At 36.2% G+C, this 27,436-nt stretch overlaps 14 protein-coding genes and 2 non-coding genes across 16 annotated transcripts; 5 read left to right on the forward strand and 11 right to left on the reverse strand.

Annotated features, from left to right (window-relative positions):
- Positions 1-83: 83 nt before the first annotated feature.
- On the reverse strand, positions 84-1,868 carry MCD1 (kleisin alpha; the record flags this gene model as incomplete). Its single annotated transcript, XM_003957936.1, has 1 exon — positions 84-1,868. The coding sequence occupies one exon, from the start codon at positions 1,866-1,868 to the stop codon at positions 84-86; it is 1,785 nt and encodes a 594-aa protein (XP_003957985.1).
- A 1,048-nt stretch (positions 1,869-2,916) lies between these two features.
- Positions 2,917-3,786, reverse strand: RER2 (ditrans,polycis-polyprenyl diphosphate synthase; the record flags this gene model as incomplete). Its single annotated transcript, XM_003957937.1, has 1 exon — positions 2,917-3,786. The coding sequence occupies one exon, from the start codon at positions 3,784-3,786 to the stop codon at positions 2,917-2,919; it is 870 nt and encodes a 289-aa protein (XP_003957986.1).
- A 250-nt stretch (positions 3,787-4,036) lies between these two features.
- Positions 4,037-5,422, forward strand: COQ1 (trans-hexaprenyltranstransferase; the record flags this gene model as incomplete). The annotated part of the gene is made up of 1 exon (XM_003957938.1): positions 4,037-5,422. One exon carries the CDS (start codon positions 4,037-4,039, stop codon positions 5,420-5,422), a length of 1,386 nt encoding a protein of 461 aa, XP_003957987.1.
- Positions 5,423-5,870: 448 nt separating this feature from the next.
- On the forward strand, positions 5,871-6,422 carry RCR2 (Rcr2p; the record flags this gene model as incomplete). Its single annotated transcript, XM_003957939.1, has 1 exon — positions 5,871-6,422. One exon carries the CDS (start codon positions 5,871-5,873, stop codon positions 6,420-6,422), a length of 552 nt encoding a protein of 183 aa, XP_003957988.1.
- A 393-nt stretch (positions 6,423-6,815) lies between these two features.
- RAD57 (putative DNA-dependent ATPase RAD57) lies at positions 6,816-8,213 on the forward strand (the record flags this gene model as incomplete). Its single annotated transcript, XM_003957940.1, has 1 exon — positions 6,816-8,213. One exon carries the CDS (start codon positions 6,816-6,818, stop codon positions 8,211-8,213), a length of 1,398 nt encoding a protein of 465 aa, XP_003957989.1.
- Positions 8,214-8,320: 107 nt separating this feature from the next.
- Positions 8,321-9,457, reverse strand: MAF1 (RNA polymerase III-inhibiting protein MAF1; the record flags this gene model as incomplete). The annotated part of the gene is made up of 1 exon (XM_003957941.1): positions 8,321-9,457. One exon carries the CDS (start codon positions 9,455-9,457, stop codon positions 8,321-8,323), a length of 1,137 nt encoding a protein of 378 aa, XP_003957990.1.
- Positions 9,458-9,719: 262 nt separating this feature from the next.
- KAFR0F02590 (uncharacterized protein) lies at positions 9,720-11,822 on the reverse strand (the record flags this gene model as incomplete). Its single annotated transcript, XM_003957942.1, has 1 exon — positions 9,720-11,822. One exon carries the CDS (start codon positions 11,820-11,822, stop codon positions 9,720-9,722), a length of 2,103 nt encoding a protein of 700 aa, XP_003957991.1.
- A 1,544-nt stretch (positions 11,823-13,366) lies between these two features.
- Positions 13,367-13,439, forward strand: KAFR0Ftrna14A. The gene has a single exon. It is a non-coding gene; the product is annotated as a tRNA-Ala (tRNA).
- A 142-nt stretch (positions 13,440-13,581) lies between these two features.
- Positions 13,582-14,433, reverse strand: ASF1 (nucleosome assembly factor ASF1; the record flags this gene model as incomplete). Its single annotated transcript, XM_003957943.1, has 1 exon — positions 13,582-14,433. The coding sequence occupies one exon, from the start codon at positions 14,431-14,433 to the stop codon at positions 13,582-13,584; it is 852 nt and encodes a 283-aa protein (XP_003957992.1).
- Positions 14,434-15,095: 662 nt separating this feature from the next.
- RSC58 (Rsc58p) lies at positions 15,096-16,562 on the forward strand (the record flags this gene model as incomplete). The annotated part of the gene is made up of 1 exon (XM_003957944.1): positions 15,096-16,562. One exon carries the CDS (start codon positions 15,096-15,098, stop codon positions 16,560-16,562), a length of 1,467 nt encoding a protein of 488 aa, XP_003957993.1.
- A 226-nt stretch (positions 16,563-16,788) lies between these two features.
- Positions 16,789-18,195, reverse strand: SMF3 (putative divalent metal ion transporter SMF3; the record flags this gene model as incomplete). Its single annotated transcript, XM_003957945.1, has 1 exon — positions 16,789-18,195. One exon carries the CDS (start codon positions 18,193-18,195, stop codon positions 16,789-16,791), a length of 1,407 nt encoding a protein of 468 aa, XP_003957994.1.
- Positions 18,196-19,021: 826 nt separating this feature from the next.
- On the reverse strand, positions 19,022-21,046 carry MLH2 (mismatch repair protein MLH2; the record flags this gene model as incomplete). Its single annotated transcript, XM_003957946.1, has 1 exon — positions 19,022-21,046. One exon carries the CDS (start codon positions 21,044-21,046, stop codon positions 19,022-19,024), a length of 2,025 nt encoding a protein of 674 aa, XP_003957995.1.
- A 403-nt stretch (positions 21,047-21,449) lies between these two features.
- On the reverse strand, positions 21,450-21,522 carry KAFR0Ftrna15A. The gene has a single exon. It is a non-coding gene; the product is annotated as a tRNA-Ala (tRNA).
- A 1,289-nt stretch (positions 21,523-22,811) lies between these two features.
- COX12 (cytochrome c oxidase subunit VIb) lies at positions 22,812-23,075 on the reverse strand (the record flags this gene model as incomplete). Its single annotated transcript, XM_003957947.1, has 1 exon — positions 22,812-23,075. One exon carries the CDS (start codon positions 23,073-23,075, stop codon positions 22,812-22,814), a length of 264 nt encoding a protein of 87 aa, XP_003957996.1.
- A 252-nt stretch (positions 23,076-23,327) lies between these two features.
- On the reverse strand, positions 23,328-26,339 carry RIC1 (Ric1p; the record flags this gene model as incomplete). The annotated part of the gene is made up of 1 exon (XM_003957948.1): positions 23,328-26,339. One exon carries the CDS (start codon positions 26,337-26,339, stop codon positions 23,328-23,330), a length of 3,012 nt encoding a protein of 1,003 aa, XP_003957997.1.
- A 297-nt stretch (positions 26,340-26,636) lies between these two features.
- AFB1 (Afb1p) lies at positions 26,637-27,248 on the reverse strand (the record flags this gene model as incomplete). Its single annotated transcript, XM_003957949.1, has 1 exon — positions 26,637-27,248. The coding sequence occupies one exon, from the start codon at positions 27,246-27,248 to the stop codon at positions 26,637-26,639; it is 612 nt and encodes a 203-aa protein (XP_003957998.1).
- Positions 27,249-27,436: the final 188 nt, after the last annotated feature.

The raw sequence follows: 27,436 nt of genomic DNA on the forward strand, positions 1-27,436 counted from the left end.
GTCAAATCGCTACGGCTTCATGGAATATCTGATTGGGTAAATATACATGTAAATAAATATATAAAGTTTTTACGACTAATCGATCAGGAAACAGTTATGAATTGATCAAACAATGATGCTTTTGTAGAAATCCTTATATTACCAAATATCTCGTCCTGTTTTAATTCAATACAGTCAGCTGTTGCCAGAGAAAGCATATCAAAAAAACATCTACTTGCGTCGCTTTTTGATGTCTTACTCTCTGGTTCTCTTTCGTATTGTGCCATCAAAAGATCTTTGAAGTCCATAGTTTCCTTGTCGATGGAAGTCTCCCTCAAAATTTCTGCCATGTCTGCAGTTGTCCTTGAGACAAAGCTTCCAGATATTAGTTTTACCCGACTGTTACTAGTATCAACCGTGGAACCTTTATTTTCTTCAATGAGTTCTGAACTTTCTCCATCAAATGTTTGTCCAAAACTGAAGTCTGAGAGTTGATTATCGATGCCAATGAAATGATCACTTTCAGGCTCTTTATTTTCTTCATCTATCAATCCATCATCGCTATCTTCTATCATATCATTCATATCTAGGGACATGTCAATGATAGGTTGTTTTGTGTCCCTGTTATGTGCGGGGCTCAACCTCTTTTTTTTCATTGCAACGTGAGAGACAAGATTTTCAACTACAGTATTGGGTAAGTACTGCAATTCTAAAAGTATCTCGCTCCACAGTCTTTTTTGAGCTAGCTTACCTGCTTTGACGTCCGATTCTTTTTCATCTGTCATGCACAATCCTTCTCTATCTTCCATTTCTTCTGTAGAAAGTTCTGACGTCTCATCATAAACGATCTTAGTGGTACTATTTAGGGCTGGATTTTGTGCTCTACGGGCCTTTTTCTTAATTTGCTTATCCATGTCACTAGTATTATCAGATCTATAATGCTCTGACTGATTCAATATATTAAGGTTATTCGAAGGCTCTTTTTCTATTTCTAAATCAAATCCAAAGTCAGGATTTTCTTGGATACTAACGTCATCCACTCTCCTACCAAATTCAATCGATCCTATAGAGGTACTATCAGCTTGTTTATCATCTTCAACAATTCCCAAATCCCAGTGATCGTTTTCTGTGTCTGCGATGGGGAAATCATCATCAGCTTCAGCAATTAATGAGTTACCTACAGCAACATTTTCATTTGCCTTCATAGATTGCAAGAAGGTTGTGTTATTGCTATGTCTTGTACCTTCATCCCATGATCTTGTAGGAGAGGAGCGGGTGCCCTCAATGTCGAAATCTAGATCTAACCCTGAGGTTTCATTTGCAAAATCATTATCAGGTTCGAATCTTCTACCGACTTCAATGGACATATCCCAGGGAGCGGCTCCATGTACATTTCTTCTCACTGAATCATTTGTGAGTAATAGACCAGAAGGAAGTGGAGCGTCATCTAAAAATTCTAGACCAGGAGTAATAAGAACCTCTCTCTCGGTAACGGCATCTTCTAAGATTAACTGGTCAACTTTGGCCACCGTTTGGCTCCTACTTATGGTGATATTAACTCTTGCATTAGCTTTAAATAATGAGCTAATTTTTGACAATGTGTCTTTAATATCTGACAATAAAAAACCTGCTTGCTTTGAGTAGACACGAACTATACCCTGTAACAGTTCACCAGAGGTACGAAGGGTTATTGAATTGCTGTTTTCTGAAGCTTCAATATCACATCCAGATACTTTTGCAAGTTCTTCAGCAGATTCTCTGATATTAGTTTGTAACACTGAACCTTTCGGAAGGTTGGACATATTAGCTGCTAACCATATTTGAGCTAACGCACCATTAGATGCTGTGATTTTCAAAACCGTATATGGATGGTTACCTTCTGTTGACATATTGATTAAAAATTAAGATACAGATTATAATAGCAATTTTAATGGGATATCTTAGCAATTCAGTGCTATACCGTGTACGTAACTGATTTAATGTTTGTACCTTTGTAATTATATAATATTTAAAAATCTTGTAGCACTTATGTTAGAATTAGTAACGTTGATTTCGCGTTAATCTTCGATTACCTTCTGACAGTACATTGTTTGGAACATTTTACGCGTCTTGGCCATTTACAGTCATACGCGAGAAACCGCTCGTCAAGCAAAAAATGCTACGAAAATTGTTTACTGATCGAAAGACTTAATTGTCAAGAGAGGGTAAAACATTTTCAAAATTGGTGTCGCGTTGAAAAATAAAAGAAATGGCAAAGTATTTCTAAGTAGGACATGAAGAACTTTCTTTTAAAATCATGTATTCTTGTGAATTGATAATATTTTCACAGCATAAATAGCAAGCTTCCAATCACCTGACTTGACACATCAACACTTTCAGGGCACTGTCAGTAACAAGAGGAAAAAATGATTTAAATGCATCTACATTTCTGTATATCGAATCCTATTTTCACCTTTATTTATCCCACACCTCATATTCTTACGTATATCATTCTGGAGTTCTCAAAAATGCATTGCCCCTGACTTGACAATCAATAACCATATCTCTAATAAGGCACTTTAGCCACTGATCTCAGGAACAAAGTCCTAGATCGAAGAAGGGTTTGATGAACCCTATCTACCTATATAGCCATCCTGGTGAAACAATTCAGCGATCTTATAACATTTTCCTAAAGTTTTAGCTTTATTATCACGTGAATATGTTAAGTTTTTTATATTTTTTTTGCGCAATTATGTTATTGTATTTTGGGCGCGCTTCCGAAATAGTAAAATGATCTAAAATAAAATGATAAAAAGTTTTCAAAGATTCCGCTGGCTTCCCGCGACATGGTGATGATTTGTTCTAACCTCAAAATTTTCCTAATATTTATTCTAAAGTCACTTACATAGATACAAATTTATAAATATATATGAGTTGAGTTTTAAAACTTGCCAAAAGTTACTCTGCTTTTATACTCATTGTTTGAGTCTGAAATAAACTCGTGTCAGAAGTGGACTCGTCCTCTTTCTCTAATGTGTAAGATCTATCAGATAACGATTTTTTGAATGCAAATTTTAGTAATATCCATGCCATTTTCGAAGGGCCGAACTCAGGCCATAAACAATTTAAGAGCTCGACTGTCACACCTTTGTTGCTTACCTGCCAAAGCATAAAGTCACTTAATCTTGAAACCCCACTAGTTCTTATTAATAAATCTAATGGTGGTAATCCACCTGTATACAAATGTCTATCAATCAAGTATTCACCTATTTTAGTATTTCCCTTCACCTTTCGTTCGGTGATAACTTCTTTCATTGAGTGAAGAATTTCCTCCCTGCCTGTGTATGGGAAGCATATATTCAGTACAGATCTTTTGTTATCTTTTGTGAGCTCTACGGCATCTTTGATTTCTTTTAAGAGATCTTCGTCTAATAATGATAAGTCACCGATGACTCGAATTCTGATACCATATTTTTGTGCCAAATTTCCATTTGTAGTAAGTTGCCTAATTCTTTTCTTAGCTAAGTCCATCAATGACTGCACTTCATAAGGACTTCTTTTAAAATTTTCAATGGAGAAGGCAAATACGGTAGCTGTCGTCACACCTGATTCATAGCACAACTCTAATATCCTGCTCATTGATACAAATCCAGCTTCATGCCCTTCTTTGATTTCTATTTCTTTCTTTATAGAGTATCTTCTATTTCCATCCATCACAAACCCCACATGTTGCGGCACGCAATTTGATGATCTTAAAGTACGTGAGAATGTATTTTTGACCAGAGATAATAGTGAGTTTGAACCTGGTATTGAGCCTTCAGAACTCATATTTGTCGTAGCTCAAATGGGGTATTTTTCTTTCTTATTAGGACGGTAGCCCATATTGAACACAGATGAATTTTTCAATGCAGTAACTGACAACCAGAGCTTTTTCAATTGAGAAAAAGTACTTTGGCTGTCTGTGTGCGGCCTGAAATAAAAAAAGTCCATAATATGCAAAGGATGGTACAAACGCAGTATCTAGATTGGCATACACACAGAAGATTATTGTACTCATCCTGAGCTTACAGAACTACCAATGAGCTCTTTTAGAGGCTTTAGTTTGGTTTTTCAGCGAAATAAGTCCATGTATAGCCTTGCTTTGACCGTGGCAAGCAAATTGGTGACTCCAAAAAGTATGTTGCATAAGCCAGTAGCATTGGTATCTGAAGAGATGAATGGCCTAGCAAAAAATATTATAGGATTGATTGGTTCAAATACACCTACCATGAACAAGATGACTAGCTACTATTTTGAAACAGAAGGTAAAAAGATAAGACCTCTTTTGATCTTGCTGCTTTCGAGGGCTCTCTCGAGTATACCTATAGAGGAAAGAGATAATCTCAATATTGATAGTACTGATTTCCCTCATAAAACTACAGATCTAGAAGCCAAGAAAAGTGTTCTATATGCAAATCCTATTTCGAATTTCTCACCTTTACATGTTCTTAGCGGAATAGGACAGATTAATGCACTGACAAAAGAAGCCCTTCCTCTACCTCAAGCAAAATATGATGAGAAGAGAGGTATTTTGCCCAAACAGAGGAGACTAGCAGAGATCGTCGAAATGATTCATACAGCTTCCCTGCTTCACGACGATGTTATTGATCATGCAGATACGAGAAGGGGCCGTCCCAGTGTGAATGCCGTTTTTACAAACAAGATGGCCGTCTTAGCAGGGGATTTCCTACTGGGCAGAGCCACCGTTTGCGTCTCGAGGCTTAAAAATCCTGAAGTTATTGAATTAATGTCTGAATGTATAGCTAATCTAGTCGAAGGGGAAGTAATGCAACTACACAACACTCCAGAAGAGAATATGACACGATCAACAAGCTTTAAACCATTTACTGACATGTATTTTCCCAAAGAAGAAGGGCAGAATAGTAAAAGCTCGATAAGTATATCTATTAAATCTCACGAGGCATTAATAGATGATTGTTTTCAGCATTACCTGCAAAAATCATTCTTGAAAACGGGTGCGCTAATATCGAAAGCGTGTCGTGCAACAGCAATTCTATCAGGGGCCAGGCAGTCTGTTATAGAATCCTGTTACGAGTTTGGTAAGAGTCTTGGACTATGTTTTCAATTAGTGGATGATATGCTTGATTATACTGTTTCAGAGAAAGATTTGGGGAAACCTGCTGGAAACGATCTTAAATTAGGCTTGTGTACAGCCCCGGTCTTTTATGCATGGATGGAAGACGAAAGTGTAGGAAGCTTGATCAAACGTAACTTTTCGAAGCCTGGCGATATTGACTTGACTTTGAAAGCAGTTCAGAAGCACAAGGGTTTAGATAAAACAAGAAAGTTAGCGGAAGCTTACAGAGATAGAGCATTAAATAGTTTGGAGCAAGCGTTGCCTGAGTCCGACTCTAGATCGGCACTGGAATTATTGACTAATAGCATACTAACCAGAAAAAGATGAGATATTGACTTTTGCATGTAAATAATTGACAATTAATGATGGGTAATAATGCTTGTATATATCATCTCATATAGCCTATTTGATTGTCTGACTAAATAGAGCATGATTGCCATGAGTTCGTGCCGTTTTATCAACGAAATTGAAGTCAGGTTTAGGTTTTTTTCTGCTTAGATAAGCGCAGGTTGCACTGTTTCTAAAAAAAGGTAAGGCGATTAAATAAGAGGAAAAAATATCGTGCTCGAGGCCTAAGTTTCCCTCACTCCCCGAAAACGCAAGCAAATACTAATCAGTTTTCTCGACCAACCTAGTCAGTCCATAGTTTTATTTTAGATTGAATGTAAGGTTAAGTTTTCCAGGACCAATCTTCAAGAATCTTTGCTAATTAGACAGGTCGAAACTCTTTCAGCTCTGTGTATTCAAGGAGAGTTCACACATTGCGAACTTGCACATGCTGACTCAGATTGCTGCAAGCACAATATTGCGAAGAGCAGATGGTGATAATTCTAGTGGTATCGCAGATTATGATGATTCATATAATTCCACAGCATGGAAATTCGGCAGATGGTTTTTATCCATAGTGTTCGTTTTGGTATTTTTGTCAATTATATTTATGGCTGTTAGAGCTAATAAAAAAAGAATTAATAGAGGCGAGGCTCCCATTAGAGGTACTAGCTGGCTGACTCCCCCATCATATAGACAGTCAGAAAGACAGTATAGCTCTTCTGCAGGTGAATATGAAGATTATGTGCCCACTTATACAGAACAAGCCAATGAAAATGACTTGGGATATTACGATGAGCGTGGAGAGTTCCATCTCAATGGAAAATCGGAATATCTACCTCCTCCACCATTAAGTGAGGAAATAGCAGGCTCTGATTCATCTTTGGAAAGACCTGCGCAAGCAAGGGTAAGGGATTCGGAGCCTTATCATGACCCTGAAATGATGAGACCAAGTTATACTGCTCAACTCCGTACAAATACCCCCCACGTAAGTAATTAAGGCACCTCCACTACTAATTTTCGTTTCCAAATTAGGATGATAGATAACGACCCTTTGTTGATGATATATGTTAGCTTTTCGCCATGACGATTTTACTTGATGCTCTAGGTTTAACTATCCATTTGTGTACTACGTTAACTTTGAACATTAGCGATATATATGATAGAACACATTTTTATTTAAAAGAAAAAATCTTAATGACTTACTTCGATTGCGAAAGCCATTTTATAGCGTTAATATTTTAAGTGTTGTTTAGCATTATATGTTCTCATTCTCTGTAACATCGGCAAAGTTATCCAGATTTGATGTTGACAAAAAAAAACAGTTCCAAGCACGTCAACTCCAGATCGCACGAAGATTAATCACCGTTTGACATTGTGTTGAAATAAGTAAATGGACCTATATGATGAGCTTCCTGATAGTAATCTTCTATATGACGTAGAATTCTCCTCGTTGTTAGAAGCAGCAAGAGTTTTTCAAGTTACTGTGCTAGAATTTTTGAAGCTTTCTGCTCAGGAATTGGCAAGAACTTTACAAAGATCCGTGGTGGAAGTATCGAAATTTCAAAATCTCTTACAAAAAGATCTTGATGAGCAATATGGGGTTCTGAACAATGTGAACCAGTTGCGAGAATGTGCAATTCCTCATCCCATTACCACGGGCGATATTTCAATTGATGAGGCTCTTGGCGGTGGCATTTTCACCAAATGTATAACAGAGGTATTTGGTGAAAGTTCTACTGGAAAATCCCAATTTCTTATGCAACTATCCTTAGCAGTCCAAATGCCAAAAGATTGTGGGGGGGCTGAAGCAAAATGTGTTTATATTACTACAGAAGGGGATTTGCCGACCCAAAGAATTCAAGACATGATTGAAAGCAGAGAAGAATTTAAAAAGAGTTCTATTTCACAATCTAACATTTACACAGTCAGTTGTAACGATTTGGTGACGCAGGAACATATATTGAATGTCCAGTTGCCCATACTATTGGAACAAAGTAAAGGTGCTATAAAATTAGTGATTATTGACTCTATCTCGCACCATATGCGTGTCGAACTTGAGAGTAACAGTTTTAAGGAATCTCAGGATAATAGGTACTATGTTAGCAGATTAGCTGAAGCTTTGCTGAAGCTAGCAAATAAATACAATTTGGCAGTAGTTGTTGCCAATCAAGTGGGAGATAAACCATTTATTGAACTGACTGAACCCCAGCGGTATCTATTAAGTGATTATGAATATCAGTTAGGATGGATAGTCGGTTGGAAAGATTCAACAATCCTTTTTAGACAAAGGGCCTATGAAGAGTTGAAAGCTAGCAGTCCAGGTATTATACCTAGCCAGAAAAAATCTTTTCTTGATATTTTATCCGATGATGAAGATCATATGTTGATAGAAAAGGAGGTCAGTAGAGTTCTTAATGGCGAGAACTCAAGTGTTACTCGACAAGCATCGAAGAGTACATCTTCATTATCTATACGGAATGAATCATCTTCAGTGACAGACCTAGGTAAGGAACGAAAATATATATCATCAAAGAGAAAGAGAAAGCTGGATCACAGGGTTCCAAATTTAGGATTATCCTGGGCAAATTACGTATCTACAAGAATCCTTTTAAAGAAATCTTATAAAGCAGCACCGGTAATACGAAGAGGAGAACTTCGTGTTTATGGTAACATAGATCCAGCCTCCTTCTGGCAAGTGAAGAGAATATTCAAAATCGTTTATTCTACGTATTGCAGACCTGAGGAGATTTCATATAGTATTACAAAGAAAGGGATAGAATCTGTTTGAAACTGTAAGCAAAAATGCCAGACTTGCCATTCATTTCAAAGCACGCGGTGGATAAACATATATAATTAAATTTCAATAAATATTTGCTTTAGTGTGAGAGATTGTTGTCAGTTGATGAGAAATTCATCATCTGATTCATCAACTATTGCATTTTCATCGTTTGTAAGATCATACTCATTTTCAAGTGGGTCATCATAATCGATAACTAATTTTCTCTTAGGATTAGCACTAAAATCATAGTTTTCAAAATCTACACTGATTCCATTTGACATAGTATTTTTCAGCCTCGAGCAAATGAGGTAAATAAATGCTACCCTTTTCCTTTTCTTGTTGAATAAAAATCCCATTATACTCCAAAGATAGCCGGGTTCGTCTTCCAAAAATGATTTTGCTGGATTATAGAGATATACCTTACAGTCAGCTAAAGTCATATGCGAGTTTATTACATCCCAAACTACTTCTTCCGGTTGCTTGCCCAAGCTATACAATGAATTCTCGAACTTCGAAATGAAAGATTTCAAAGAACTTCTTGTAAAGTCATTCGGCTCCAAAAGTGAAAAGTCATGATCAGGATAAGATGCGTTTAATATTGCAATAAGATATGCAAAAGTCCTTCTACTAGCAGGTTCATTAATCGGACCGAAAGGACCTATGTTAATTTTCAAGTTAGAGTCATTTAAGGACGGTCTCCTGGCTTGGGATAATGAATGAGATTTTTGTTTATTGCTTTTAATTGTACTTGAACTACTAGTTCTGCTCATTTTGCGATCATGTGGAAGCGACTCTACTGAAGAGGGGCTCATGTGCCCTGAATCAGAGCTCATGACTAGTTCTTTCAAATTTTGTTCATTTAATTTGGAACTTTTGAAGTATTGACCATTAAGATTATTAAAACTGTTGTTGTTAGCGTTTGAATTGAAAGGCTCCGTTATGGACATCCTCCTTTTCTGCTCCCAAAATGAAACGCTATCTCTACGATTATGGTCGGAACTTTCGGAGGCAGGTGAACCCAAAACATCACTACCTTCATTTGATATCTTTTGCTGTTGGAGAGCAGCCTTATAACTTTCGTTTTCCTGTAGAATAGTTTCCAAATGGTGGTCAATAGTTTTGTACAACTTTTTGTCAGATGCTACTGGTTTTGTTGTGAATATATCACAACTTCCCGTGATTTTACAGTCACTAGTTTCGAAGTTCAGAGTTTGGTTGACTCTTTCTATGTCAAGTTCGTCAATAAACTTCATCCTTTCTCTCCTTATCTAGTTTCGCTATAGCTGCTTCGAAGCCTAATTTGGTCTATTATATTAATGTGTTAAGTCAAATTCTACGTATCAAGTATATTAGAAAACAACTGGAAGTTAGCTGTTTAAAGTTTAACCTCTGTTTAATTAATGCTCCCACCCACTTCGTGTTCTCCAGGGCCGACACCGAACACCCATAAAACTCCAAACTTCGGACTCGCTCGCCCAAGTCCAAAAAACTGCCGTAATGCTGGCTATTCAGTTTTCACATTGCCCAAATATTGACGCTACCATCATTTCTTCCATCAATCATATAAGAGTCCTTATATTTGACTGTGTTTACCTGGGAAACCGTCTCAGAACTTGTCTCATACGTCCATTGCTTTCGTTCCCTTCTATCATATATTTTAACGGCATTGCCGCCATTAGCTATAACAACTTTTTCTACATCAAAGTCCAGGCCTGAAACAGGCGACTCAAATACAAGAGTGTCAACCGATAATCCTGTCCGTAAATCCCAAATTCGAACAGTTTTATCAATGGAACCGGTTATTATGTTATATTTATCAAATTTTAGTGATGTTATGGCATCAGTATGGCCATCGAGAGATCTGATTACTTCACCTGATCGGAGGTCCCATAGTCTAACAATTCCATCTCTTGTCCCAGTAGCAAGAGCTACGTCATAAATCTGTAGGGCCCCCACTACTGGTGGTGAGTAATTAGGAAATGAAAGCATATTTTGTTTATCCCGAGATCGTCGAGAAGATGGAGCGACGTTGGATTTCAATAGCGATGGGAAATTGAGGTCAAAGGTTTGAGTACATCTACCTTGATGTAGGTCCCAATTTCTTATGGTCCTATCTTGTGAGCCACTCACCAAATGTGACGAATTAATTGATAATGCAGTGACTTCGTCAATGTGAGCTTCGAATACAAATACACAGGGAGATTGCTTAATTTTTTCCTCTGCATCTTCACAATGAAACAAATCTAATGCCAAATTCAAATCCCATAATCTCAATGTATTGTCTTTACTTCCTGAAATTACCATATTGAATCTAGCGTCCATTTGCAAACAATTAACGGCTCTCAAATGATCTTCCATAGCCCCAATTTGTCTGGCTTTAGACAAGTCCCACATTTTTATTACCTTTTCTGACAAAGCAGACGTACATAAGATACCAAAGGGGAGGTCGAAGTCAAAACTGCTGATGGGGTTATTATGAGCATTGTTAATAGAGCTGATATTCTCCCCTTGGTTATAATACTGTTGTAATGTTGGCGATACTTTCCATTTTCTGTTACCATAACGGAAGAATGATTGTAGCCGTTCATGCTGATTATCGTTCTCAGAAGAGATCCAATCGACTACCGAAGTACAACCTCGAAAAGAGGTTTTGTTCGATGACTGCAAGTTCCATAAGCTTGGAGTGACGTCGCCGCCATCGCCGCATAAAGAATTTTCATAAAGACTATTGGTAGCTACGAAAGGAACCGATTTGGACTGCGAAACGACTTCGTTCTCCATATTAACATCAAATTCCGCATTTTTTTCCCCAAGAACTTCTATGCTGTCAGACGTAATCATATTTTCGTGTCCCAAAAAAGATTGTTGTTTTTCCAAACCTGCCACCTTATTGACCATTATTTTCCTTTTGAGCTGTAGTTGCCCAATTTTCAAATCGATGTCATTGATCTCTCTTGCAGTCGTTTTTTTGTCCACTTCAAGTAAGCCCAGTTTCCACTCTATTGCCTCTTTCTTGCTTGTCTGATATTTTATTGAATATGGTCTCGCTGTCATATTCAGTAGGAAGTCAATATGCATATTATTATTTCTTATGGGATGTGACGCATTATTGAATTGAAACGTTTTCTTTTTAAGAAAAGTCAATACCTTTTCTGGACAATCTGGATGAGTACTGCTCACCTGTTTCATTGTTGAGGAAAACCCTTGGAATAATGATACCTTGTAATCTCCATAGTTGCCATCAGTTATGGATTGTGTCTCGAAATCATTTATTCTTTCATCTGTAGAAAGATAATTCAATTGCTCACTACTTATCATACTCAATAGCCTGAATGTGCTTCTGTTGTTCATTATCTTGTTTTTAAAATATCCCTTACCACCTTTAGGATTACAAATATCTTGAAAGCACTCATATTTATTATTGTTAAAATGTGAAGTATCTCTAAAACTATTGAAGATAGATGGTGATATTGTTCGCTTGATGGTCTGATATAACATCTTCTTATATGTGCTAGTGGAGTCGAGTAAGCATTCGTCAAGATCCTGAGAGGTGATGAGTGCAGATGCGGTTAACGATAATGCTTCGCTCAAGTGTGACACATGATCATTACTTGACATATCCTTTCGTTTCCGGTATATCCCACATATACTATTTGAATCAATTTATCTGGCAGTTCTTGCTGATTAAAAAAACTAAATGCACTAGCAACACGACAGTGAAGTAATAAGATTCATGAACTCATCACCCTTTGATTGAATACCGCCGCCAATAGCGTTTAATGCTTACTCCGAAGGTTACCCGAGAATCGATATTAAATATGGTTAAGGAAGAAATACCTGAAGATAAGAAACAGGAGTCCTGGAAAATAGTAATACAAGCTCTCTGCGCAGTAGACTTTGGCACAGGAGGTGTATTTTCTTCTGTTTAATCTGCTTTGAATCAGAATATTATTTGCAGCATGTGGCAAGCTCTAGCACACTAGCAAATATGATATTTCAAAAAACTCAAAATACTGCCTCGAGACTGATCTCATAAATCGACACGTGTAGTCACATTTTGGGAAATATCCAAACCATGTTGAAGTTTCTACTCGCTTTGATATCATAAAATTAATCGTTTTGTTAGATATTATAATCTCCATCTAATATTTGAAGAAAAATATGCGCATGTTGACAAGAAGGAATCGTTGAGCTTTAGTGGACATGTATGTCCGTATTCGTAGTGTAGTAATAGAGTGTTTAGTATTTAAAGATGGATTAAATTGCTAGATGACAAAAATTCCAAAAATGGGATATGGTATCCAGAAAAAGTAAATATTAATTTTATTGTTCACTAAATGTTAATCAAGCTACCTTAGAGTAAACATACTCAGAATCCAAAGGTAATAAGCTATATTATACTAATTATCTGTCTATTTCCACATATTCTCACTCTTCATTATGAATGAATAATCATTTCGTCTGTAGCTCAATTGCAAGCTGCCGGAGTAGAAGAGAGTAATATTTCGAAATAATATCTCTATTGCGGTCCCTATCAGTGCAGCATACTGTTGAACAGTTCAAAAGCGTTATGGAAATAACTTGTGTTCTATATTATCCGTCAATTACTAGCATTATTGAGCAATCTTCGTCCAGTGTTTTTAATTGTACTACTAACAATGGGACCTTAAGATATCGAGTTAGTCATGCTGCATTCTCAAACATAAAATTACTCTTCCTTATCCTGGAATATGGAGAGCAAGTATTAAAGAGTTTGCACCTCCACTGTTGTCGACATACCCAACTTAAAAGTAGTTTTAAGGTCATAACTAACACTGTTTTATCATCAGTACTCCGTAAACTTTGGTGCAGATTACAGAATTATCTTGAAAATGTGAATTGTTTGTTCAATACGCTTCACAACTAAAACCTTATCATCCGGCATGTCTCGGAGGTTTTGTAAAAGTCATGAGTTGGCTGAAAACTTTTCACTGACGCCATTTCAGCGTCAAAATGGAAGTTTATATTAGCCCTTATTGGAAGCTCATATCACCACGTCTTATGAGAAAAAAAATCTAATACATTTTTTTGTTTTATCTGAACTTTCATTATCTGAACTTTCATTATCTGAACATAAGTTATTAGATAGTCAAATAACTAACGATTCAAAAACAACAAAATACGGGCGTGTGGCGTAGTTGGTAGCGCGCTCCCTTAGCATGGGAGAGGTCTTCGGTTCGATTCCGGACTCGTCCAATTTTATTATTTTGCAAACTTCAGCATTCCCCGATATGAACCAGTAAACTTATTTTCATTTTTGCTCAATTTCAGTTTAGCCTTGATGCTTTACAGTTACAGTGCTTAATTTTTCATTTTATATATGTAGGCCTATGTAGATTTATATTTTTTTGATAGGAGACGTAGTGTCTTGAGGAGTTGGTGGTAGATCATCATTATGTGCTTCTTCTTTATCCAATTTTCTTCTCTTGATAGCATTGGAATCTACATCAACATCTCCAACTGCTTCCTCTTCTTCTTCCTCCTCCTCACTTTCTTCTATATCTTCGCCATCGGTGGCATCCTCAAGATCTATTTCATTGGCATCGTCATCATCTTCTCCCCCTTGATCATCTTCTTCCTCGTCTTCTTGATCTTCTGCTTCATCGTCATCACCATCGCCGTCCTGCTCTTCATCCTGCTCCTCATCCTCTTCCTCCTCTTCTTCCTCCTCCTCTTCTTCGTCTACATCTGGCTGCTCGGGTGGATATAAATCAGCCTCATTTTCATTATCCCATACAATGTTGAATCTCGTCACTCTTGGTTTCTCCGCTAGTATATTTCTAACGATATGATCGACTTCTACTTTTGCAGGCGGATTTTCTCTCAATTCCTCACTATCATATTCATTATTAACATAGTATCCTACTCTTACGAATTCTCTACCGTCATAGGAACAGCTTAGTAATATAACAGTTACACTAACTAATTCTGAAGCAGGAATTAATTCAGCTGAAGGAGGATCAGCTGAGAAGACAAACTTATTAACACCTACGGGAACTGGCCCGACTAAGATTGAATCTAATTCTTGATCGTGTTCATTAGATCTTGATGAACCAACGTACGTTAATTTCCACTCTAAGTCATTTTTCAACGATTCTAAACATTCGAAGGTTATTTCAAATTCGTATGGATCTGTAAACTTTGCTGGATTATTCAGCACTTTTATACCCAAAAGGGAGACTATAGACATAGCTTTGTGTAGTGTGACTTGACTTTTGGAGGGGCCTACTTGCTGGTGAGAAACCTACTATGAATTTAATGAGTTCAAAAATAATTATATACAAGGAATTTCTGAAGGGAAGAATGAGACGCGTAAACGTGTGAAAAAAAAAAGGAACATGCCTTTCACGCGTTCTGAACATTTTGTTTTTTACATACAATTGCCATAGCTAACAGTCTCAAGCTGTTGAGACTGTTCAACTATCGCAAAACAAACTCATTGAACGAGGATGCTGCTTATACAACTAGAATATAGAGGTGGTACTGCCATTGCCTTTCTTTCTTCCCTCCCGGGCTGTCATATTTCTCCAGGTAAAAGGGACGTCGCATCCTTCACATGCCCTTGCATCTATCACTGACGCAATGCAGCTTACAAAATAGCAGCACCTGCTATCTCTTGAGTTTGAAAACCAAGTGGCTTATTGGAAAAGTTGGTAAATGCCACCTCAATTACCCGGAACCATTTTTTTTTGTTCTCTTCAGCCGAAGTTCGGCAAAAATTAGAAAATTTGATTGAAATCCCAATATCAAAAAAAACAACATAGTAGTACTTACTAGATTTTTTCATGTGTGTAAGGACAGTAAAAGAAGTAAGGACGCTGGTGAATAGAAAGAGTTTTCACGCACATAAGTATGGATGCCAACGCTCTATTGAATGATATATTGATAATCTTACAGGCTGCCTCAGCTAAATGTAAGGTTACCGATGAAAAGTTTCCATCGACTTTTTTTGAATCCGATCCTGAAAAGATATATGATTCTTACGTCAAGTTTATAAAGAAATCCATTGATAGTGAAGGTGAAATTAAAAATGAGGATAGATTAAAATTAACAACGATAAATGATAAATTTCAAAATAATGAGTACCGAAGTGAAAAAAATGGATTTTATAGACTTTTCCATGATGTTAAATTGGTTTGCACTATGTTAATCCATTTTTATTCTCCAGGAACGAGGAATTATCAAATGGTTGACAAATTTTACAAATTTTCAACAGAGCTTATATTGAGAGAATGCTACAGATTGGGAGTTCAAACTTTCAAAAACGATGAAATCACTGATGAAACAAATATTGCTAATGAAGATGATGATGAAACCGAATTAGGTGATGCTATAAGTAATGATTTTATCAAAATTTCAACGAATTATAAAGTTCCAATTAAAAAAACGTACCATATAAAGACTAGAGATACTGATTTATTTTCATCTATAATTACAAGATCATCCTTAGATAAGAGACCAGTTGAACTTCCAAATTCAAATTTCGAAATCAATAATGTCATACCACAAACAAATCTTTTCGAAGAAGCTCCAAAATTAGGGTTTGTTGCAGCAAACACAAGTAATATTCCTGATCCTACTCTTCCACCCACAGATATGATGAATAAGTTTCTACATCCAAACTGGTACGCTTTACCAACAACCACTTGGTTAGAATATGGCGATTATAAATCATGGGCTCCTTCATTTAATGAAAACGGAACTGTATTAGACTCTACTGCTCGTGGTTTAATTTGGTTACAAAAAATTGGTTATACAAATATTTTAAACAAAGAAAATGAGAAAGTGAAGAAACAAGGAGAAGAAGACGAAGAAGAACAAAAGGGAGGAATAAAGGAACAGAAAGGGGAAAAAAAAGTGGAGGCGAAAGATCAAAGAGAAGGCGAAGTTATCACCGAAGATTCCGTCATCACGAATGAATCAAACAGTGGTGCATCTGAAAATGAAATCAGTACTCCCAATGATATCAAATTAGAAAACCTTTTTGAATGGACGCCAGGTAGTTTTATTGATGATGACGAGAAAGAGGCATTTAAAAATGGTACACATAATAAATTAGTTGACTCAATTCTTCTGAAGATTAAAAGACTAAGAAAAGATAGAGTACAAAATAAGATTACAAAACCAAGTATAGAAGAGAAAAAAATGTATTTTAAAGTGAAAAGGTTATTGAGAGAAGTTCTATTGCAAAAACAAATCTCTAAACTGCCAATGAACCATTCTAAATTACTTCCTGTCCTACAGGCTAATTATAACGGTACGATTCCTGTTGTAAGAGCAACAACTGGTAGAAAGAGAAAATATAATAAGAATAAATGATTAATACTGTTTCATGAATTCATTGAATTGTATGTATATGTAAATGTATATTTATCTGAGTAATGAGGGTATGCTTGTTATTTTTTTCTGAAGAAAACGTCATGCATTCATATAATTCTCTTTATTAGTACCATTAGTTATAAAATGACTGATAAGAGAGTAAAATGCCGCTATTATTCACGAAAAGTCCATTGAATAATCGTACAAACTTTTCAACTTGCGTTGATTAAAAGTGGACATCTGCGCCAAGTAAAAAAGAAACAACTAGATAACAGTTCAAACTACCAATAGTTGCCCAAATAGCAATTGCTATCCAAGTTAACCATGGACTGTTAGTGAAATCAGTAACCTTTTTATGATCCATATTGAGGGGAGTATTTTCATCAGCTTCGTCATCGAAGTCACTATATTCATCAGTAACTGTCATTAATTTTCTGTTTGCCGTGAAATAAATTAATGGGGCGGAAACGATAGGTAAAATTAAGGACAATACAACTTGTGAAAGGTTTAGTATGTCAGAAATACCACGTTCACCCATGGTAAAAGTTACAATTAAACATGGGACGATAGCGATTAATCTTGTACATAATCTTGTGGCCCATGGCGGCAAAGACCATTCTAGGAAACCTTCAGACACAATTTGACCGGCCATTGTACATATAATACCGGCAGATTGGCCTGAACAAAGCATTGCAAGAGCAAAAATCAAACCGGCAGCTGGTGAAATGAAATGAACAAGTAATTCGTATATGGACAAAAGATCTGCATCAGCAGCCTCTGGTTGACCTGATAAAGTAGAACCTGCAACAATCAGAATAGCAGAATTGACAAAAGTTGCTATTAAGAATAATGAGATGATTAATTCCGCGTAGGAATAGTGTAAAGCATATTTAATAGCACTTAGACTTGGACGAGCTTCGACTCTACCGTATTTCTTCTGATCATACTCAGTCAATCTTGGCTTAACAATAGATGATCCTAAATACAATGAATGAGGCATAACTGTGGCACCTAAGATACCTAAAGAGATATAAAGAGCTTGCTTTTCTTTGAAGATAACTTTTGTAGGGAAGAAGCCTCTGAATAATTCCAACTTATTAGGAACAGAAATCTTAAACATTTCAAGGACAAAGCATAGACATGTGCAACAAACCAGCACACTAACAAAGATTTCAAACGCTCTAACAGTTTTCATATTTCTTCCATCCGTGTTATAAAACATTAAAATGATAAGTACGTCCATAACGGTCAAAACAACACCCCAAACCAATGGAATGCCAAATAAAATTTGTAAAGCTATAGCAGTTCCGACGACTTCAGCCAAATCAGTGGCGATAATGGCCAATTCTGCAAAAATGTAGAGGGTTAGATTCAATTTTCTAGGTAAATGACGTCTACAATTTTCAGCTAGATCACGACCTGTCACTGTGCCTAATTTAATACAGAGACATTGTAAAACGACTGCAAATATGTTTGAAATGAATATCGAGAAAAGTAATTGGTATTTGTATTGTGCACCACCAGAAACACTTGTAGAATAGTTACCTGGGTCCATATAGGCCACACTTACCATTATACCAGGTCCCAGAAACTTGACAAACTTACGTAGTATCTGTGATAACTCAGTAGACATTATACTTCCTTTATAGATAAACTAATTATACTTATTATAAAATATTACAATCCAATACAATATTTCTTTGTGGGAGGACAACCTATTAAAATCTTAAAATTATACTGTAGGAACTACGTCTATAAGAAAGTTCCGAATGTTAAAGTATCCTTGAGCTAAATGTGCTTTAGTCTCTTAATGAAAATTGAAATACTTCGACTAGATTAACACGGCTTCTTAGATTTATGTAATTTATATATCTCATTGATGACTTTCTCATTCTAGCCTGAGAAGGCCAAGAGAAAAAAATTTATGCAAACTTAGGGTGCAGAGACTTAAAAAAAAATGAATAAAATTGATATTGCGAAATCTTCCATGTTCTCGTGAATTTCCATTGCGTCCTCCTCTAGGGTTAGTAGAGCAAAAACGTTAGGTCTACAAACTTAATATGGAGGTCGGTCGAGTTCAAAAGTCTGCCTGACTAGCAATTTTGTCTAGGGTTTCCGCTCTTCGGGTCACGGTTGGTAAAGGGTTGCGAGTGAAAATATTAGGGTGGGGCTCTCGCTACAGGAAGGATGGTCGGAATAGAGGTAGGGCTCAGCTCATCAAACTCTAAATTCAGCTGGTTGCGAAACAACGCACTTTTCTTTTTGCAGCGCAGAGTTCGGCTGCTGTTTCCTAAGCAACGGAGGAGGATTTATTTATTGCACCTGGAAATGGAAGGCCTCGAGGATCGAAGACTTCTAGGCTAGAGGATAGCAACAGTGAGTACGCGTTGACACAGCAATAGGGGCAGGTAATCGAATTAGTAGTGACAGTGGGAGCCTACTAATAAGGCGTATGGAGTTTATCCGTATATATACCATCCATTACTTGTTTGAGTCATGCACAGAGGTCTATCAGATTTTGGTCGGAGATGTTCATTCAAAAATTGTATCACGTCTTTTCCTCGATCTTCAAGTTTCTGATCCGTCTTTTCAAATACCCAGCTTTCCTCTCTTGCGCATATTTTTTTCGACTCAAGGTCAAACGGCTTATTATAGTCTAGTACCAGGCAATGGCTGTTCGTGTATTCAGAGAAAACCGCGAGAGCTTTTCGTACATCAACACTCCTTCGTGTGGGTTCAATAATACGTTGACGTTTCGCTGAATTTCCTTCTTCTTCTTCGTTTCTTATCTCAGTAATCGCCCTCTCTTGAGAGTCTAATGAATTTACTTCTGGAGATGACATTTTGCGCTTCTTGGCAACCAATGAATCAAAATTCGAAGAAGGTTGTCGAATTTTTTGCGAGAAATTTACTGTTGGTTGATGTTTCATGGTATTTTTCATCTTTGTGAGAACAAATGGATTCGATAACGATGTATCCTTCGACAATATTAAATCATCATCAAAATCGTTAGAATCTTGATAATTATATGTCAATGAAGAAGGTAACTGCGAAGACTGATTATTGTTCCCTTCTTGACTCGTTGGCGCAAAATCATTCAAAAGATTGCGTGACCATTCATAATCTTCCTCAGAGACGATTGTTCCTGCAGTCAAATTTCGATCTGCTTTACGTAATAGGAGACTCTTATCATCAGTTCTTTTATCGCTACTTTCTTTTTGCTTTCCAGATACAAAATAAACCTTACTCACACTATCATTTATCAAAGTGGTATTTTCACCACATGTTTCTCTTTGTATATCACTACTAACATCCACCACATCATCTATTTCTGAAACCTCATTTCTTATTCGTTCCTTACCACTTAGCCTTATAGTTGCAGCTTGAGATTGCTTAAGGCTAAGTTCCGAAACAATAAAGTCTTCAATAGCCTGGGTTAGCTGTTCAGTCAGTAAATCAAAATCTTTTATTAGTATATCATCTTTCATAGGCTCAATATTTATGTCGGTAAGTTTCATATCACATGTAACATCAATGTACCAAATATTAGGCTCTAACAAAAGATATTTGCGATAAATGGAATTTAGAATTCTATTTATCATTCGACCAAATTCTAATTGTAAGGACATGGTTCTTTTATTCACTGATAAAAATTTCATACTCTTTTTCGAATTAAGGATATCGGAGTTTGGATGCATTGTGGGTAAAATAAGTTCCACGCTTACATACTTATTTACGCACATATCTTGTGATTTTATGAAATTGTCACAAATGGGCTTTCTCAAGTTCGCTATGGATGAAAGAACACGCTCTCGCGATAACTTGGTGTCTATCGACTGTTGTAATTGTCTATTGGCCGTAGTTCCATTCTTATTCACAGATACAAATGACAGACAAAAACGAATTTCCCTATAGATTAAAGCATAGTGATTGATTAACTGTCGAAGTTCTTCCATGTTTTTCCTCGTTCTCACGCATACATTAATTTTCCGTGCAGGTAGACCATCCAGGAGCTTTTTAATCACTACGGTCGTACCCTTTGGGCTTGATGCCTTGCCCAAAGTGTTTTTCTTTAATGCACCATTTTTATCAACAAACCATTTCTCAGCAATTGCATCTTCCGAAGTTCTTGTAGTTATTTGCAAAGAACCCTTTTCTGTTGCTAAGTTAGCAAGCATAAATAGTGCATCACCTCTAAAACCAAGGGCGGTTAATTTCGATAGGTCGCCTAAATCGCTTATTTTCGAAGTCGTATGACTTACGCACATGAGATCCCTATCATTAGGTTGCACTCCTGATCCATCGTCTCTTACACTTATGTATTCACACCCACCTGTCTTGGAATCAATATCGACATAAATATTTTTAGCTTGTGAATCAACGCTATTATCCAATAGCTCCTTTATTGCGGGAACAGGTCCGTATATAAAGGAACTTGAAACTATTTTCCACTTGGAATCTGCTGCTATTGATTTGATAACCATTTAGTGCTTTAGAAATAGATATTTTGGACAGAATGTTTAATTTTCCCTTTCGTTCTAAGCTGGATTTAAGGTGGGCCACCTCAGCGGGTCTCTTCTACTTGGAATCAAACCTATTGATATTTATTAGATAAGTAGACTATCAATTAACGGGGATTATCCAATATCGCCAAGCTTCACTTACGTTTGACTCGCACATTGAACTCCATGCACAATGAGATTTTTTTGCAAATATTGTTTACCTTCTGCGGTTCACGTCCAAAGATGCTGCAGATATAAGTTATCATCATAAGAAGATCTGGCAAAAAAAGTATGCAGGAGCAGGAGAACGAGAGTATACAAAACCTAAATAGCTGTTAATGCATGTGTATATGTAAATTTGAGAAGTCTTAAAAAAAGAAAAAATTGGACGCAACCGGAATCGAACCGATGACCTCTTCCTTGCAAGGGAAGCGCGCTACCAACTGCGCCATGTGCCCATTTTTTGGATATTTAATTTTTAATGTCACCTTTACTCATTTCAATAAATGTTGACTTTGGAAATCGCTTATTCTGTTGGAACCAGAACATGAAGAAGAATAGTAGCGAAGGACGAAACTGACGTATTTCCTAGCACTGAGAAAATATAAAAGGCGCAAAAAATTTTTTACAGGATTTCGCCTTGTTTTCCAACAGGTTTCATATCCATAAATCAATACAAGATATTACTAGTGACAGTGCTTCCACAACCATGTGTCGCAACCACAATTAGGAGAGCGTTGTAGCAATTGAAAAAAACGACAGAAATTTTGAAAGAATTAAGAAATGTACAATTCGTCTCAAAAATGTCACAAGAGAAATGTCTCGAGGTCTGTATCTCATACTTTGCAATAGAAGATTAGGTAGATAAGGTGAGAGACTTGAATGAAGAATTAAAGATGAGTCATAAGCAATTAGCCATATTAGAAAGTAATATACTTTCAAACGAACCAAGTGGACTTCTACAAAAGTAAAAGGTCTTGGATGAAGTACACATTATTATTTATAAAGATTAAATTATGACTACTCAGAATGTTTGCATGCCTTGCTTTTGTTGCCAGATTTATATTGGTGTACTCTTTTTTTGCTTGAACTAGTTGATGATTTCAAAATGCTTAGAAGTGATGTCTATCGATACTTTTCAGTGGAAAATGTCAATTTAAGAATGGCGCGATAAGAGGATATAGTGAATCCTTTACCGGTCAAGATCTTGTACTATTTCTTGCAGTTTCTCGATAGAGAGAATAATTTCAGGGTTCTCTTATCTACAAACCATACACGCTATTTACGAACCCAATAGAAGCACTATTCACGTACGGGCGCATATAACTTCAACATTTCTTGGAATATGAGTTGCAACGATAACGATTCTGCAATGATATTTTCCAGGTCTAGGTCCATCATGCTAAATCTGTCACATAGATACTATAATTACATTTGTTGGTTACATTTAATTGTTTATATAATTATGACTACAGTCTGTCATGAATCGAGAATTTGTCACACACTGTGTGGGCCAACAAAGTGACAAGGTTATATTAAAAGGCTGGATAACTCTTCAAGCCGCATATATTGCTTTTCTGTTTAATTGAGTATTATTTTTTTACAAAACCTCACATATGCACGATCGCTTTTTAGTATCAGTACAGTTCATAAATTTTCCAAGTTAGTTGTATGAATATAATATATATAAAAGGTTGATATTAAATATCGTGTTCATAAAAGGCGCAGTACTTACCATAAACCAGTATCATGGGTTGATGTCGCCAGCGAATACCCCCTTCTCTCTCTGATCATCCCATTTTTCGATCCAATCTACGGGACATAACGAAGAATATGTCCTCCAAAATGTCTTACATGGGGCAAAATCTTCTCCTTTTAGATTGATACATTTATGATAGTCGACATATGCTTGCCAGCAGTGTTTAGTTTGATTTTGGTTTGGAAATCTGGCATCGAACCCGACAGTATGTAGAGGAGAATCACCTTGAGTCTCTTGACTTTCTTCACTCATCTTAGCACTGCTCCTAAATCACTCGTCTGAAATACTTGTATGCGTTATAGAGTCAATAATGTAGCCTTATAGTTACTCTGTTTACTCTATCTGCTAGATGTTCTTTATATGTATATATATCAAGTTCCCTCTTCAATCCGAGATCTCCTTATTTTATATCGCGCAGCTCGCTCAGTTAACGAACTTTTCTTGGCGCAAAGTGATTGGCGGAATGACATTTATAGGTGATGAAGTAATAATTTATGTAATAAATTAAGATAGTTGAAACATTTCGATTGCAGTTTGGACTAAACGAGTATGATTCTGCTTGTCCAGTTCCTTGAGAAGTCGAACAAGCTGGAAACACATGTCCCAGGATTCTGATGCCTTATTTGGATCTGTTTCGCTGGCTGCATTTGTCACAAGAACTCTCAGTACACGTAACATTAACTCTTCATCATTCAAATTATCACTTGATCCCGTCAGAGGTGGCGCAAACTTATCCTCTTGATCTTCTTCATGAATGGTCTCTTTCTGTTCTCTGTTTTCAAGTCGTAAATCATTCAGTAGATCAACTTCATCATAGTTTAAGAAAACAATAAGTAATACACCCAGTATCTGGGCCTCTTTACTTTCGAGACATAATGCCAGTAAATCTCTCGGGGTCATTTTCAAACTGTTGAATAACATATTCCAATATTTTGTCTCAATCTTTCTGAGACAGTTGCTGATAATTTCCAAAAAGTCATGATGTGGGTTCTTAGATGATTGTTCAGGTGTGCTATGACACAATTTTATCAATTGTAGAATTTCTTGTAGATCATCATCTTTCAGAATCTTAAAAGATAATATTTTCTCTAAAGCAAATTTGTAATGCTTTAGGGAGTGGTAATCATCAGTTATAGTCTCTAGAGGAGTACCTTCATTCATTTTTGCCAAAATCAATTTGTCCAAATAAATTTCATGCCCTACTACCAATTTCGAGAAATTGTCATTAAAAACACAGTGTAATGAATTCGTTACGGCATACTCTGGTGAAACAGAAACAGGATATAAATTCTCTTCCACATTTATTGTGAGAAGGGCTTGTTTATCCTCCCATAAATCATCTAATTTATAGATCAGCAGTTTCTTACCTTGCATTATAAATATCTCATCCTTGATCACATCCAGGACGCGCTCTACCTGCTGTAATAATTCAACATGTTGCCAATTATTTTCACCTATTGGCGTGACCTTTGTCATAGTACTATCTGAAAATATTAATAGGCCGTCTTTGTAGTTTGTAACCCAATTTATTGAGTCGCTTCGTAACTCAGAGGGCAACTTTATCGTCGCATACTTGTAAAAGCTTCTCACAATATTTAAACCACTTATAGTGATATTGGATATCACATCAAAAATAATTGTTTCCTTTGGACTCACAAGTACCACTTCGGCTGTTTTATAAAACTTTTCTAGTTGTTGCTTTTCGTTAATCTCGGTTTCTTTGCTTTTTACTTTTAATAATTTATATCTATACAATGTATTGACAAAAATTCTGCAGTTTGCCATGGATTCAGGAACATCATACCTCCATATAATATATTCTGAGAATTCTATGTTTGAAGGTTTTTGCAGGGGGATTCTTGCGCACTCTATAGAAATGCTTCCATCATCTCCTTTAATCTGACATACCAAATAATTATTTCCCAGCCAATACATGTCGATAATAATTAAATCAGAAAATGATATCCAAGCATTAGTTTCCATATTTTGAATCAATAACAGATTTTTATTGGAAATGTGAACTGCTAATAATTTCATATTACCATTAACTTTGGTTAAAGAAACATGATTGTTAGGAGTTCTAGTTGGTAATTTTGTTATTGGAAAGCTGTCATGATTGAGTGGCGCTTCTCCCAATGACGTATAGAACATGATATCATTGAAATTATTGGAAAATAGGTAGGGTCTAGGAGAACGAAAATTGAAGCATGAATCCTTTATTTCCTCCCAAAAATTCCATACCTGGAAACTGCCATCTTTACAGACAGTCACCAACGTTTTATCCATGAAAGCAAAGTTTACGTACTCAAAGGAAGAAGATTTTGAACTGTCATCATCATAGTCGGTTGAAAAAAGTGAGTTCCCGAAGGGTGTTACAAAATGAAGTGCATTATGTTCACTTATTAACAGTAACAAGTTACTTTCTAACTTTTTGCAAAGCTTAATAGGAAACGGAGCGTCCCATTCATAATCAGACTTCTTTGTTTTAATATTGAAATATTTTATTTTGTTGTGGAAAACAAGCAATATTCTATTACTGTATTCCAAACATGTTATTAATGTACTGTTATTATTGAGAAGAAATTCCTGACAAGTCAACTCTTTGAAATTAATAATATTGATAGCTTGAGATTTGTTTATTTTATCTTCACTAACTACAATTAGTTTATCATTACATGTGCAAATTTTGAAACCATTTTTTATCTTTATTGTGGAACTTCCTTGGAGTTTGAAGTCCTTTAGACTCAATATCTGTAGACCATGAGGAAATAACATCAATAGATTTTCTTCAAAACGCCCATCCTTGTCATCCGAGAACTTCTTGAAAGCCAATATATCGAGTATGTTGGAATCAAACTTCAGTATAACTTTTAAACGTAGCTCTGCTTTTTTTATAGGCATCTCATTTTCGACTTCATTATTTGAAACCAGAAATTGGAGAAATCTCTTTTCTTTTGTAATGGCGTAGCCATTTTGAATGACTCTAGAGCTTTTGTTCCTATCAAAAACAGTTAATGTATCATCATCTATAGTATTATCGAACAATTCCTCCATATTTTCGCTATGCCGTGCTAGATCAAGCACAGGGATACCATAATCTTTGAAGACAGTTGCATAGGAAGTATTCCTCAGAATTTGAAATGTCAATAGAAAGTTCCCTTCAGTAATCACGTAGAAGACAGTTTTGCCTTTAAGATTTGACAATTGATTGGAATCCTTAGCTGTCATCAGTCCATCTATAGGTTTATCGAAAATTATTGAAGAGGCCATGGACTTGTTTCTTCCAAATTCAGTGACTGAACTAGCAGTCCTCTCATGCGCTGCAATTAGTGCAAGTGGTTTATATTGATAGACTAGTACCCTCGCAGGGGCCAACATGATCAACACGTTGGCCTGCGGTAACGTCAATGTTTCGATAATCTCATTGTCATTTAATTCTATTCCCGGCAAATCACTGGTACGTGGTGCCACTATAAAAGTTTGACCAGGAGTTAATGGCCATATATGTGTACTCATCTCTGAAGAAGAATTGAGGGTTTGTATTTATAATCCTACCTTCCCAATGGTTGGCCTATGATAATTGTTTTTTGTTTCTTCAATCCGTTCAATTTTAAAAAACGTCCCCATATCAAAGGCTAAATAATTTAGGTCAAATGTACTAATTAACATACCATTTGTATAGTGTTATTACAATTCATATGAGGATACACCTAGCTATCTTTCCAGTTGCTGTGGAATCAGTCGGATGAATTGTAGGGTCTATCAAGTTATATGTTCAAATATATATATTACTGTTTGATTAAATTCTAAATCCTAAACAAAGAATCCGAAGAACGCAAGGATGAACATAGGTAATATTATTTCCAATCTGTTACTGCCATTGTGAGAACTGACAGAATCAGAATGGTCGTTTGAAATGGACGTCGAGCTGGTAATGGTGATAGAACTTGATGACTCTGCTATAGCGCTTATAGTACTATTTGATCCCATGTCTTTCGTTACGTAGTATTCTGGGAGACACATTGTTGTAGCACCTGCATCAGCTAATAATGAGGAATACCATGGGAATCTGGTAATAAATGACTGAAATTGTGTAAATGGAAAAGTGTATGCAATATCAGACAATAAATTAGCTTCCACAGTACTGTCCAACTCTAACCTAAAATAGTAGTTTGCTACAGCTTGAGGTAAAGTAACGTGATTATCAATCATGTATGAAGTATAGGAATCGTAATTTATTTGAAAATCTTCCAAAAAAACCATAAAGAATGCCATATCGGCTTTGGCTGCTTCTTGTCTAGCTAATTGATTCTGATAAGAACTGGTATTCATTGTAATTGTGGTTATATCTTCGTTAGATGCAAACACATGCTGTAGGATACTTAGAATTTGAAATACCTGAAATAAAAATAATGTGCTTTTCATTTTAATGAGATGTATTGGCGGAATAGAGCTCTAATGACCAACAAGACATTCTACCAGGTATTAGACAATTAAAATGGATATATTGTTCATTATCACCTTTCTTATATGAGATTCTGCGATGAGGTTCCTACCTTCCTTTTTTGGACATCAATGAGATATGAGGTTCTTTAGAAAAACTGCATCGAAGA

This window comes from Kazachstania africana, chromosome 6 (assembly GCF_000304475.1).
Source record: "Kazachstania africana CBS 2517 chromosome 6, complete genome".
Lineage (NCBI taxonomy): Eukaryota > Fungi > Ascomycota > Saccharomycetes > Saccharomycetales > Saccharomycetaceae > Kazachstania > Kazachstania africana.